At 44.9% G+C, this 12492-nt stretch overlaps 1 protein-coding gene across 2 annotated transcripts in view; it reads left to right on the forward strand.

The window, feature by feature from the left end:
• Positions 1-4134: 4134 nt before the first annotated feature.
• Positions 4135-12492, forward strand: part of ADRA1D (adrenoceptor alpha 1D) — a 39680-nt gene continuing 31322 nt past the window's right edge. For both annotated transcript variants that reach the window (XR_793488.3, XM_003206056.4), the window contains exon 1: positions 4135-5485. Coding sequence is in view for 1 of the 2 variants with exons in the window: in XM_003206056.4 (XP_003206104.1) it covers positions 4519-5485 (967 nt within the window). In the remaining variant the exon portion in view is untranslated. The remainder of the gene's footprint in view (positions 5486-12492) is intronic.

Here is a 12492-nt window from a genome sequence, read left to right on the forward strand (position 1 = left end):
CTTTTTCTCCTTTGTCTTTTTCTATACAGGCATCCAAAAATTAAACTAAAACTCATAAGTTCGTAAATTAGTCTTCACATCAGCTGGCAACAAGGCATGAAATAGCAATAAAAGGAAAGTGTATGTTGTATCAGGGGAGATATTCTATTGGAGAGGATAGAGAGGCATCAGGGTCTGCTGCAGGAGGAAAAAAAACCCAGAGCAAGAGATGGATTTGGAAGAAGTAAATCTGTCCTTCTTAAGTGGGCTTGGGCCACCACTGCCTTCTCATATGTGGTCTGGAGACCACTGGTGGCAACCAGGACTGCAGAAATACAGCAAAAAGGAAAAATTAAATTAAATTAAATTAAAAATAAATAAATAAAACAGGCAAAGGAACAAACAAAAAGACGCATTCACAGATACAGCAAAAAACTAACAAATGCACTAAACGATATTAATGGTGTTGATGTGACAGCGGCCAGCATAGTTCAGGGAGTGATACAGTGAAAGATGAGCTGAGAATTTTAGTGCTGTTTTTTTTGTTTGTTTTTTTTTTTTCTTTCAAACAAGACAGCAGCACAGGTTTGAATCATTGCTTACAATCACTTCTATCCCATGTTTTATTATGTTTGAAGCCCTGGGGTCAGAGGATCAGAGAAGCCAGCAGAGCTCACCAGCCTCCAGCTGGACATGGCAATGAAGATCAGACCCATTTCCCAGGGGATCATTGAATTGTTGGCCCGTGGCAAGCCATGCACATCTCTACAATCACTTAAATACTATAATTCCAGCATGATGAGAACAGGATCCATCTCTCCAGTCGCTGGATCAAGGGGATGCTGCAGGCAGCTGCACCGCAGCTCATTCTCCTTTGCAGAGGAAAGGTGCACTGAGGGCACAGCACTGCGAGTGCAAATCTGGAATACATGCAAATGTGGATCAAAGTGCTTTAAGCTGTGGTCTTCTGCACTGAAAAATTGCCTTCCCTTTACAAGGCAAAGGCACAAGATGTAATTACCATGGTGTACTACGTAACATGTTCATGGGATTCATGTGACTTTTATTTAAAAAGCCCCATGCACAGTGCCATGCAGAGCCTGAAATTCAAGTCCTAAGGTAAGCTCAGCCCTACAGAAGGCAAAATATAGCGAGAAAAGAGCTGCCAAAGTCCCCATGCTGATGATGGATTGATGGTTGGACTACAGCATGTCAAAGTGGGCATGGTTGTGATGGGTTCATTGTTGGACCTGATGATCTTACAGGTCTTTTCCAACCTTTATGATTCCATGATTCTACGAAAGAGGAGAAAAAGGTGCACGTCCTGCCAAAACCCAAAAGATTGGCCATGTCCCAAGGTCTCACAGAGCTGTGTTCCTTCCAGGCACTTCTGTTCCTCCATGTAGACCTACAGGAGCACTTGGATTTGAGTTTAAGTGAGTTAGCATAAACCTGCCCCTTCTCAGTTTAAATTAACTGTAATAGCACCAGTTTAGACTGAAACAAAGAGACAGATGGAAAGCAGTGAGGTAGCTGGATTTCAATGAGTTGATGCTTGTTAGCTGAGCTTCAGTGATGGTGTAGGATGTGCTCTCCCTTGTTTGGAAGAGAAAGGCACCAACACAACCACAGAGGATTCATGGATTATGTCCCAACAACATGGGCAAGAGCGGTGAGTCAAGAAGAGGAGCAGAGTGCACCCAAGAAGGACAAGACTCAGGGTAAATGAAATCTACACCCCATTGGCATTTGTTATTTCTTTTGGGAGAAACCTTTCTTTTCCAGCCATCAAGCTTCTCACAAGAAGCTCAGTCCAGACTTAACTTTGGAGAAACGCACACTCTCTTTTTCTCTCTATGTTACATAGGATAGTTGAGATATGTTTGTGCAGACAGCAATCTTTGTAGCTACAGAGCTACAGATACAAGATTCCATGCGTTGCAATCATCCCATGCTGAGCTGAGCATTCTAACAAGAAACAATAATTAATTTTGCTGGTTGACATGTTTTCATCAAAGCATAAGGAAAATGAATAATTTGACCTCAAATGTTGAGTGTTTGGGCTTCTCTTTTTAATTCACACTTTTAAATTCTTTTTGTTGTTGTTGTTGTTGTTGTTAATTTTTAAGCAGAGCAAAACCATCCCGCTGAATATTTTCCTTGTACAGTATTTGCTCTTGATTACTTGTGTGTTCCAGTTGCTCTACTGTGCTCATTCCCAGCAGGGTCAAAAACCCAGCTCTAGGAAGATGGTTTAAATCTGAAGGGTCAGAAAAGTGCACAAAAGAAATGAGGAAGATCAATAATGTGTCATTTCCTGCAATGAATGTCAAGGAAAATATATGGGAATTTACGTACTATCATTTTTTGTTCACTCTCATATCCACTGAATCAACAGACGTGCCCTGCTCTGTTAGTTAAATCACCTCACTATCTACTTGAACTGCCCTTTAAAGCCTCTTTTTTTAATGCAATCTTATTTTTGTTAAGAAAGAAAAGTTGAAAACTCATGGATAAACACACTGCAAGGAAATATTTCCTGTGTACAGTCAAAAGCAGCTGAGGGAGAACCCCTGTCCAACACTGCAGTCAGTCCCCATCACAATGCATGGAGGCAGAAGAGTAGGGTCACTGGGAGGAAACCAGCATAAACAGGATTTGGTTTTATTAGTGGGAAAACAAACAAACAAACAAACAAAAACCAACGACACTGCTTAAATTATCCAGAAATATGTGCCTATATATGTTTTAATCATACCTTGCTATTTCAAAGTCCTGCAGCAGGGTTAAGTTGCAGACACATCTTAATCACATAGAGTTGTTGTTGCTGAATGCAAGACATCAATCGTCCCTTCTGCTGTTACAAGGGATGAACAAGGGGCACCATGCTCACAAAGCAGGCAGGATGCCTGGGCTGGAGCAGCTGGGGGTGGGGAGGACCAGTGCTGGCAAGGATGCTTGCTGGAAGTCCTGTGGGTTGGGCATGAAAGACCTACCAGCCTTGTAGGGCATCATTCTGGTGGGATGTTGGAGATGGGAGATGGGTGGTGGGAAGTGATGGTTTCCAGCCTTGCTTGTCCTCATTGTGGTGGGATGCTGAAGATGGGGAGTGAGGGAAGGGGGTTTCCAGCTTTTAGGGCACCATTCTGTTGTGATGCTAGAGCAGGAGAGTAACAATCAACATTGTAGGGCATCACACCCTGTTCTGGGTGGTGAAGAACTGGAACAGGTTGTCCAAGGAGGTTGTGGATGCCCCATCCCTGCAGGCATTCAAGGCCAGGCTGGATGTGGCTCTGGGCAGCCTGGTCTGCTGGTTGGCGACCCTGCACACAGCAGGGGGTTGAAACTATGTGATCATTGTGATCCTTTTCAACCCAGGTCATTCTATGATTCTGTGATTCTATGATTGTAGTGGGATGCTGAAGATGAGGAGTGAGGGGTGAGGGTTTCTTGCATTGCAGAGCATCATTCTGTTGAGACACTAAGGCTGGAGGACTTCTGCCAACCCTGCAGGACACCCTCCCAATGGGACACTGAAGATGTGTGTGACCCACCATCCCTTCCAAACAGTCTCTCTGTACGGTATAGAAGCCGGGTCTGTGGCACAGTGGGTATCACATCCTTTCCTCTGCCCCAACCCACTGCAACGACCCCTGGAGGGGGCGGAGGGGGGGGGGCTGATGTCCGAGCGTGCGGCCGGGCAATCCCTGCGCTCTGCTGCTCCCTGGCGGCTGCGGGCGGCGGGACGGCGATCTCCGGGTGCTGCCCCGTTCCGGGGTGTCTGTATCCCAGCGCTGCCTGAATCCCCGAGCTGTGCCTGATGATGCCCACGAATGTGCGCCCGCCCCCCTCGCCGCTGCCAGTTCCCTCTGTGATGCTTTCCCCACTCTCACACGCGTGTCCATCCCTGGGGGTTCTTCCCCCCCCCCGGGTCGAATCCTATCGCCCCGAGTGGGTGCCTCCACCCGCGTGGGTCCTGTCCCTGCGACTGGGTGCCTGTCCCCCCCATCCTTTCGCCTCCCCGCGGGCTGCGCTACCGGCTTTGCCCTGCCCCGGGGCTCGCCTCGCCCCGTAGAGCCGCACCGCCTCCTCCTTCTCCTTCTCCTCCTCCTCCTCCTCCACCTGACACCCCCCGGACCGGCCCACCCCTCCTTCCCTCCCTTCGCCCCTCCCGGAGCTCTCTCGACCGAGCCGGGAAAGCGAACGGAGCCACCGAACGCTGCACAGCCGCTGCCCCAGCGCAGCCCCGGAGCATGCGAGGGCAGCGGGGGGACCCCGTCCTCACTGCCCCCCCCGGTGGGACGGCGGCGGGGCCGTCGCGGGGAGAGGGGCACCGCAATCCGGCGTGAAGAGGGCTGGGAAATCGCTCCATCCCTACTCCGTCCCTCTATCCCGACACGGGGGAGGCAGACCTTGCCCCAGTTTTTGGGGGTGAGGTGCTGAGCGAGTGGTGGAGGGGGCTGCGAGGATCATGCCGGGGTGGCTGCGCCTCGGCATCGCTTTCTCCTCGCCCTCCATGGAGCCTGGACTTTTTTTACGATGACTTTCCCTGAGCTGAGCAATGGCAGCTTGAGTGGGAACAGGACGGGACAGGGCAGCCAGAGCGGTGCCAACCGATCCTGGGGGCTGCTAGGTGAGGAGTCCCCCGAAGGCAACGGCACCACGCTGACATTCGCCTTGGACGTGCAGGCGGTGGGCGTCGGGGTCTTCTTGGCTATCTTCATCCTCTCGGCCATCGTGGGCAACATCCTCGTCATCCTTTCTGTGGCTTGCAACCGGCACCTGCAGACGGTCACCAACTACTTCATCGTCAACCTGGCCATCGCTGACCTGCTGCTCAGCACCACCGTGCTGCCCTTCTCGGCCACCTTGGAGGTGTTGGGTTTTTGGGTGTTTGGTCGCATCTTCTGCAACATCTGGGCAGCGGTGGACGTGTTGTGCTGCTCCGCCTCCATCATGAGCTTGTGCATCATCTCCGTGGACAGGTATATCGGCGTCAAGTATTCCCTCAAGTATCCCACCATCATGACAGAGAGGAAGGCTGGGGTCATCCTGGTGGTGGTCTGGCTCTCCTCCATGGTCATCTCCATTGGGCCGCTGCTGGGGTGGAAGGAGCCGCCGCCACCTGATGAGAGCATCTGTAGCATCACCGAAGAGCCAGGCTATGCCCTGTTCTCTTCCCTTTTCTCCTTCTACCTGCCCCTCATGGTCATCTTGGTGATGTACTTCAGGATCTACGTGGTGGCCAGGAGGACAACCCGGAGCTTGGAGGCGGGGGTCAAGAAGGAAAGGAATAAATCCATGGAGGTGGTGCTGCGCATCCACTGCCGCAGCGTGCTGGAGGAGCCTCTCTCCAGCACCCGGAGCAAGGGGCACAACTTCAGGAGCTCCCTCTCTGTGCGGCTCCTCAAGTTCTCCCGCGAGAAAAAAGCAGCCAAGACTCTTGCCATCGTTGTGGGTGTTTTCATCCTCTGTTGGTTCCCCTTCTTCTTCGTCCTGCCTTTTGGTAAGTGACCCTGTCCCCTGTCCCAGCCAGAGCCCTGTGGCCTTACTCCCTGGAATAAACTTTCAGGACACAACTCGTGTGTGGAGATGAGGGAAAGGTAACAGATAGGTCAAGAAATCAGCCGTGAATTAATCCAATTAATGAACACTTGTTCAATATTTATTAATCAGAGGCACATAATCCATCAAAATATACAGCAACTGGATAAAATAGCAACAAAAAAAGTTGGTTTAATTAATTTATTCTGCATTCAGCCCTTTAATTAATGAAGTTCAGTCTGGGGAGGCAGAACGCAGCTCTGTTTCGAGCAGGCTGTAATTACGGCATAATAGTTCCCAGTAGCTTTACAGTTCTGTCCCCATTTTCCCTTCACCCCAGTTTTGGGGAGGACACCTTACCTGCCTCCATGTGCTCAGGGCTCCCACCCCAGTTGGGAACTGATGCTGGAGATGAGGGAGGTTTAACCCTGCACGGGACATGTTTAGTGGGCATGGTGGGGATGAGTAAATGGTTGATGATCTCAAAGGTCTTTTCCAACCTAAAGGATTCTATGAATCTCTGTCAGAGGCTGAAACATGAGTCCTGATGACTTCTCAGGAAGCTGAAGTTGTGTTGGGACCTGGAGCAGGTCCAGATCTTACCTTGAATGGTGATGGTCTTGGGTGGTCCTTCTCCCATGAGAGTCATGCTCTCAGTTCCTGGCTTTGGGTGCTCAGCTGGGGTTGTCTGCCAGGTTGTGCTCTAAAGTTTTGACAAGTCCCCTTCCAGCATAAACGCAACATGTGGCCCGCAAAGTGCAGGGAACCCAGAGCTTTTCACCATCATCTCATAGAGCAGCAATCATCAACCCAAGGGAACAGATTAATCACCTGGAGTGATGTAGCTAAATCAGGGGAGAAAGCAAAAGTGTTAAAATAACTTCCGAATGTACGCAATGGGCTTTGCACAGAGCTCAGCAAAGCAGGGAGGTCTGTCTCCCACTGTGGGATCTTTGTGTCCACAATACATCACACTTCTCGTGTCAGAGTAGGGAAATACTCTCAGCTCTGCTAAGTGATCACCCAGTGTGAGTAGGGATGTTGGTGGTTTAGCTCAGACTGTGGTAAGCTTCTCTAGCTATGAAACCCAAAATCTGAGAATACCTCAGTTCCCCTTTCAATATTGGGAGATTTTTCCACTGACAAAAATATATATTTTTTAAATCTTATCTGTCCTGCCTTGAAACTCTCGAAGCAGCTCCTGCAGTGATGTAAGTCACAACTGTTGCACTGAAGTAAAAGGAAAATGCTGATATATGCCAGCTAAAAATCCAGGCTTTATTCCTTAAGTGCCTCCTCTGAACCCATTTTCTTCCTCCAAGCTTGCAAGTTCTTTATAAACACAGTTTTGATCTCCACTTCCTGCCGTATTATGTGCATAATATAAACACAGCAAAAGTTCATTTATTTTGTGACTACAAAGTAAACTGCCTTTGATTTCACCTCCCTTTTATTAATTGCATTTTCCGATTCAAATCAGTTAATCATTTAATGCTATCTAGGAGGAAGACAGAAACTTCTGCAAAGTCCAATCTGTGATTTTACAGCTCAGGAGATGGGTCTGACATTCAGAGAAATCAGTGAAGTTCACTGCAAATCCATAAATTGAGCAGTTCTTTTTGGAAAGACTGGAAATGGTTAAGTGGAATGGCCTTCGTATTTGCTTGCTGGACAAACATGAGAACATGTTTGGAGCCAATTGGAAATGTTATAAACGTGTATATTTTTAATGAAAGTGAAACGCTGATTGGAAAAGAATAACAGTTTCATTTGAAGTTAAGCATATTGTTCCAATTTAAGGAAAGGATGAAAAGAAGTTTATTAAAAAATGAGCACTTAGGTGCATTTCAGCATGAGATGTCACATTAAAATGTAATGAATGTGCTCTGTTTTCTTCTGAAAATATCAAAACATTTTGACTTTCTTATCCTATTTGTCATGAGTTTTCAAGGAGTAATCATTGACTGTTGACCAACTGTTGCCTGAATGGGGATAAGTGATGAGAAAAGCCTCCCAGCTCTGCATAGCATGGGCTGAGTAATCAGAAATCTGCAATTGGCTCTGCCAGAAGCATCTGTGTTAGGCTGTGCACATCTTTGCACCTTTCTGCAGCACAGCTTCCACTTTAATTAAACAATGAATATTTATCACATCAGTGCTGAGAAGCTACTACAAATTTTAAGTAACAGGACCTATGTATGCACTGAGTGCTCTCAGTTGTTTCTCTGTGCTTGAGTAATCTGCAAATGTGCTTCTTTAAATCAGCTCTCATGTCTAAATACCTCCACAGACTATTTATCAGCTGAGTAATTTAGCTCTTGGGTTTGTGATACATGTCCCCAAGCATAAGATGCCATCTCCAGGAGTTTTAACACAATTACTGGTTTGCATGGCTAATGAGACTTTTTCAGCTGCGGGTTCTTCAACAAGAGATGAAATCCTAATTACAAGATAGCTCTAATGGGCTGTGTCTTTTGGTGGGTGTATAGTAGACCTCTAGACCTCTACTAACCTGCCTTATCTGGTTATCCCATGTAATGGTTGTGATTTATGCCAGGATGCCTCTTTGCTTTCCAAAGATCTGGCAAGGGAACATAACTGGAGGCTTCTCAGAGATGCTGGGAAGGTATTAAAGGGCATTTTGTATGATACAGTTGATGTTCCTTTGGTTGTCTCATCAGTACCACCTCCATCTCAGCTGTAGAGACATGAGATATAACCTAGTCTAGATATTTTGAAGTTTAATGGAAGCAAAGTGCTCGCGTGAGGAAAAGCTCAATGCTGTATCAGCTCAACCTTTTATTAGACATGGAAGAATCTACACATGAACTGTCTCTTTAGAAACACAACCATAGAGAACTCATTGGCTCTTCTGCTAATGGAAAACCATTAACAAATTTAGGTGCTGAATTAGTCCTTTCAGTAGACTTTTATGCAGTACTTGAAGGAACCAGAATCCTCCATACAACACCTGTAGATAGTTAGCTCCTATCTCCAGTGTGATGCAAGAGGAAATAAATAAAAAAATGATAATACAGCTCTGCTTCCCATCCACTCTTCAGTGTCTAGGGAGCATGAAAAGATCCCAACTGGGACCCCATTTGGGACCATAGGAGAGTGAAGGCAATGCCTTTCTTCATCACCACCCCAGGAGCACGCAAGAGGAATAACCATCCCTTGGGATGGTACCTCCAAGACTCTTGGTTTTTAACAAAGCTAGTCCAGTCTGGGTGGTGGGCTCCTATGTTTGTTATTCCTTGGATTAGATTTTGAGAGACGTGGTTTGTGAGCATGGCTGTGATGGGTTGATGTTTGGACTTCATGATGCCAGAGGTCTTTTCAAACCTTAATTATTGCATAAAATCATTGCCAATGTGAGAAGGGCACAACACCCAAGGCTAGTGCCATTCAAGGCCAAAGTCAACAACCTAAGGATCCCTTCACCCTGTCCCCCCACAAGCAGCATCTTACTCAGACAAGAAATCTTTCAGTACAAGAAAAATCCTTGTCTTACACTTGCCTAGAGAAACAGTATCCTGGCTTTTTTTTTTCTCTTCATCCTGAAGGAAAGGCAGCTACATAAACTGGGTTAAGAAAGGTTTTCTTCAAGCCAAAACAAAATTACTTTTGTAGGTACTATTTTGCAGAGGGCAGAAGACGTCCTTTCACAAAATATTTTGCACAAGATGGGCTCATAGAGGCATAGCATTGCTCATATTTTGGAAACTAACTTGTAAAATAAATGATGGGGAGGACAGTGTGGGTAGAACACATTTTTGATGAGACTGGGTCTGTTCTGGTAGGAGAATCTAATTCTATTCTAGTAGAAGAGCATTTAGCACATTTTCCTAAGGAAAAGCAGGGCTTATATCATCACTCTATGCCTATGTGCATGTCAGCCTTTTCCCACCCTCTGCTGAACCCTTTCATCAATCTCAGTTGCATTTAAGAAAGTGCTGAATGTCTCCAATCTATTAAATTCCCACAAGTTTCACTAAAATGGGCAGATAGGCAAATGAGTGGAAACTTAGATACCCTTCTCGATGGAGGGAAGATTGATAGATTGATGGGTGGGTGGGTGGATTTGGTGATCACAGAGGTCTTTTCCAACCTTAATGATTCTTTGATTTGATTCTGTGATTTCTGCTCCTTTTTAGACATAAAATCAGACTTCTTAAATTTTGTTGTACTCAGGAGGACCTGATCTAAAGTGGAATTTGAGAGGAGGAGGATAAAAGATAAACCATTCAGATACTTTGATCGTAAAGACAATGCCTTATATCTCCTAAAATGTTCTGAGTAATGGTGGAAGTGGCACAGTTGGCATGGAAAAAGAAATGGGCAGCTGCTTCGACGTGAAAAAGGATTTTTGACTGGATATTGGGATGAACTGGAATCAAAGCATCAAGTAAAACAGAAAGCAGAGCAATAGCAAGGGACTGTTCTATCTGCCAAATGTTCCCCACTGATCCTGAGCCACAGGAACCATACAATCCTTAAAAATGCCAGCAAAGATATAGACCCAGAGGCTCAAAATCTGTTCAGTGCCAGGCTCCAATTTGATTTATTGGACACCACCCAGGCAAAAGAGAAAATTCTTCTCATCTGCTTTCCACCTAGGATTTTTCCATCAAATGGATTTGTACCACATTAGAATAAATTAGCTAAATCATGGGGGATGGATGGACCTTCCAGCCCCTCTACATGTCTCAGGGAAAGATTACTTGGTCCTGAACCATTCCTGACCTTTTTCTTCAAATCTATTTTTAAAGCACTGCAGTATGGGCAAATCCATTAATTTCTCAAGAATATTAAGCTGCCGCTTAATCAGTTTTCAAATGTACTTTTCTTTCCTGGTTCAGGGTATCTACAATAACTTCAGAGCTTTGTTGCAGCCTACCAGAATTTCGTTGATGATGTCTAGGATGTACATGGAAAGAAGGGCAGGGAGACACATAGGAGAGTCTGGGTGTGTACAGCCCCTGGCTATGAGTGATCTCCATTGGTTACATCTACCTGAAGATAATCTAAAACAGGCAAACTGTCTACATCTGTTGTACTGAGTGACATGGTTTAGTGTGGTGGGGATGGAGAGATGACTGGATTTGATTTTAGAGGTCTTTTCCAGCCTTAATGATTCTATGACTCTATGAAATAGCTAGACTGTTTAGAGCCCAAGTGAGCGCACAGCTCTCTTTCTACCACCTCTCTATGTAGAAGGCAACAGATGGATGCTTGTAATACAGCTTTTCTGCCTTGTTACAAGAGATGCAGCAATCTGGACCTCAAACCACAACCTAGGCACCCAACTTTAAACATATGCTCTTTCCTGCTTGGCTGAAGTAAAGTAGTGACTCAATGAAGTGACTGAGAATAGGACCCAGATCTCCCATGGCCTATATATGGGATTACTGTGCTTCCATTCCACCCACTGCTCCACCAAATAAAACTATTTAAAGCCAAATGTCTGTTTTTATATCTCTGTGCCTTGACGCATCTGGAGGCAGTTGCTATAATGGATGCACCCCAAACATTGAAAAATGTGAAGCTACAGTGGTTCAGTGGGCAGAATGTTATAAATTCTCTCAACAGGAATTTTCAAACCAATAGGAAAATATGCAATGTAACATTAAATGCATTTATATTAAGCTGAGTTTGAAAGGTTTATTATACTTATGCACACAAAACTTTGTCCAAGGTATTATAGGAGGCAGCTTTTAATTCCTCTGATCTATCTGCATTAATTCATATCTGGATAAATATTTACTCACTAATTCTCATGAACTGGTTAATGGATGTAGCAAAAATTGCTCTTTGTCATGATCATGCAAGGCAGCTGATTAATCTTCCTGAACCAGCTTGTTTCTAATTGGTTTTGTCACAACAAAGAACATTAACTAGGTCTTAGCAACTGTGTCATGATAGGAAGTTGTGTTGTAAAACGTTCTTACTACCTGCAGGCTTTAATTAGAGGTGCATTCACTTTAATGAATATATACATCAGTTTTGCTCGAGGTTTTTCAGAAACTGAATGTATTTTCTCTTGGAAAGCAACGCAAATCAATTGTTCAGGATTTTTACCTGATACGGTTCCTGCGCTTTCTTCCAGGTAGGGTAGATAGGGTTGATAGCACCTACTAAGATTATTGGACCCCTCTCAAATAAAGTCCCACTTTCTAGTGTCAAATAATCTTAGGGAAAGTTTTCCATTCCTACTGTAAAGAAAGTCCCTGGCTTTGGATGCCAGTGCTGTCTTCAGCCCATTCCTCTTCAGTTTTCTATGTAGGCAATAATGAAGAAGATGTATTTTTAGTCTGCAGTTCATCTCATCCTAATGTTCCTAACTAAACCAGAAACATGAAAACTTTTGACCCCAAAAGCACCAAGGGCTGTAACACCAAGGGCTCAGGACTCCACATCCTAAATAAAGACATATTTTGGAATTGCACGGTAGGTAGGATGGTAAAATGGTTCCAAGGCAGCTTTGTCTCCTCAAAGATAGATATATATGTTCATAAATATATATGTGTTTGTCACTGAGATAAGTACCTTCATAAATCCACGAGGAAACAAATAATTCTGTCATCAGAGCAGGGCTGAGCAGGGTGATTTATAAAGCATGGAGCCACGTACTTACCAGTGAGGAGACACTGAATAGCTCTGTTGAACCATTACTCAACTAAGCATCCACTTCTCCTTGCAGCTGCCATGACAGGGACACTGCAGAAAGAGTAGAGAAAAATTCTGAAATTAAACTCTTTAAATGTAAGAAATTGAAGTTTTGTAAATGTGCTTCCACTTTGACTTTGTCTATCTTTTGAGTCTTTAACTTTGCAAGTCCGCTACTTTTCATTTTGAAGTTTTATTACACGAGTTGTAGTATAAAGTGTTTGGAAATCAGTATACACTTAGCATAGTAGAGTTAAATGAGACAATTTTTTATCACAGGAATTAATTGTGAAGCAAGAA

The sequence above is a fragment of the Meleagris gallopavo genome, chromosome 4 (assembly GCF_000146605.3).
Source record: "Meleagris gallopavo isolate NT-WF06-2002-E0010 breed Aviagen turkey brand Nicholas breeding stock chromosome 4, Turkey_5.1, whole genome shotgun sequence".
NCBI classification, from domain to species: Eukaryota; Metazoa; Chordata; class Aves; order Galliformes; family Phasianidae; genus Meleagris; species Meleagris gallopavo.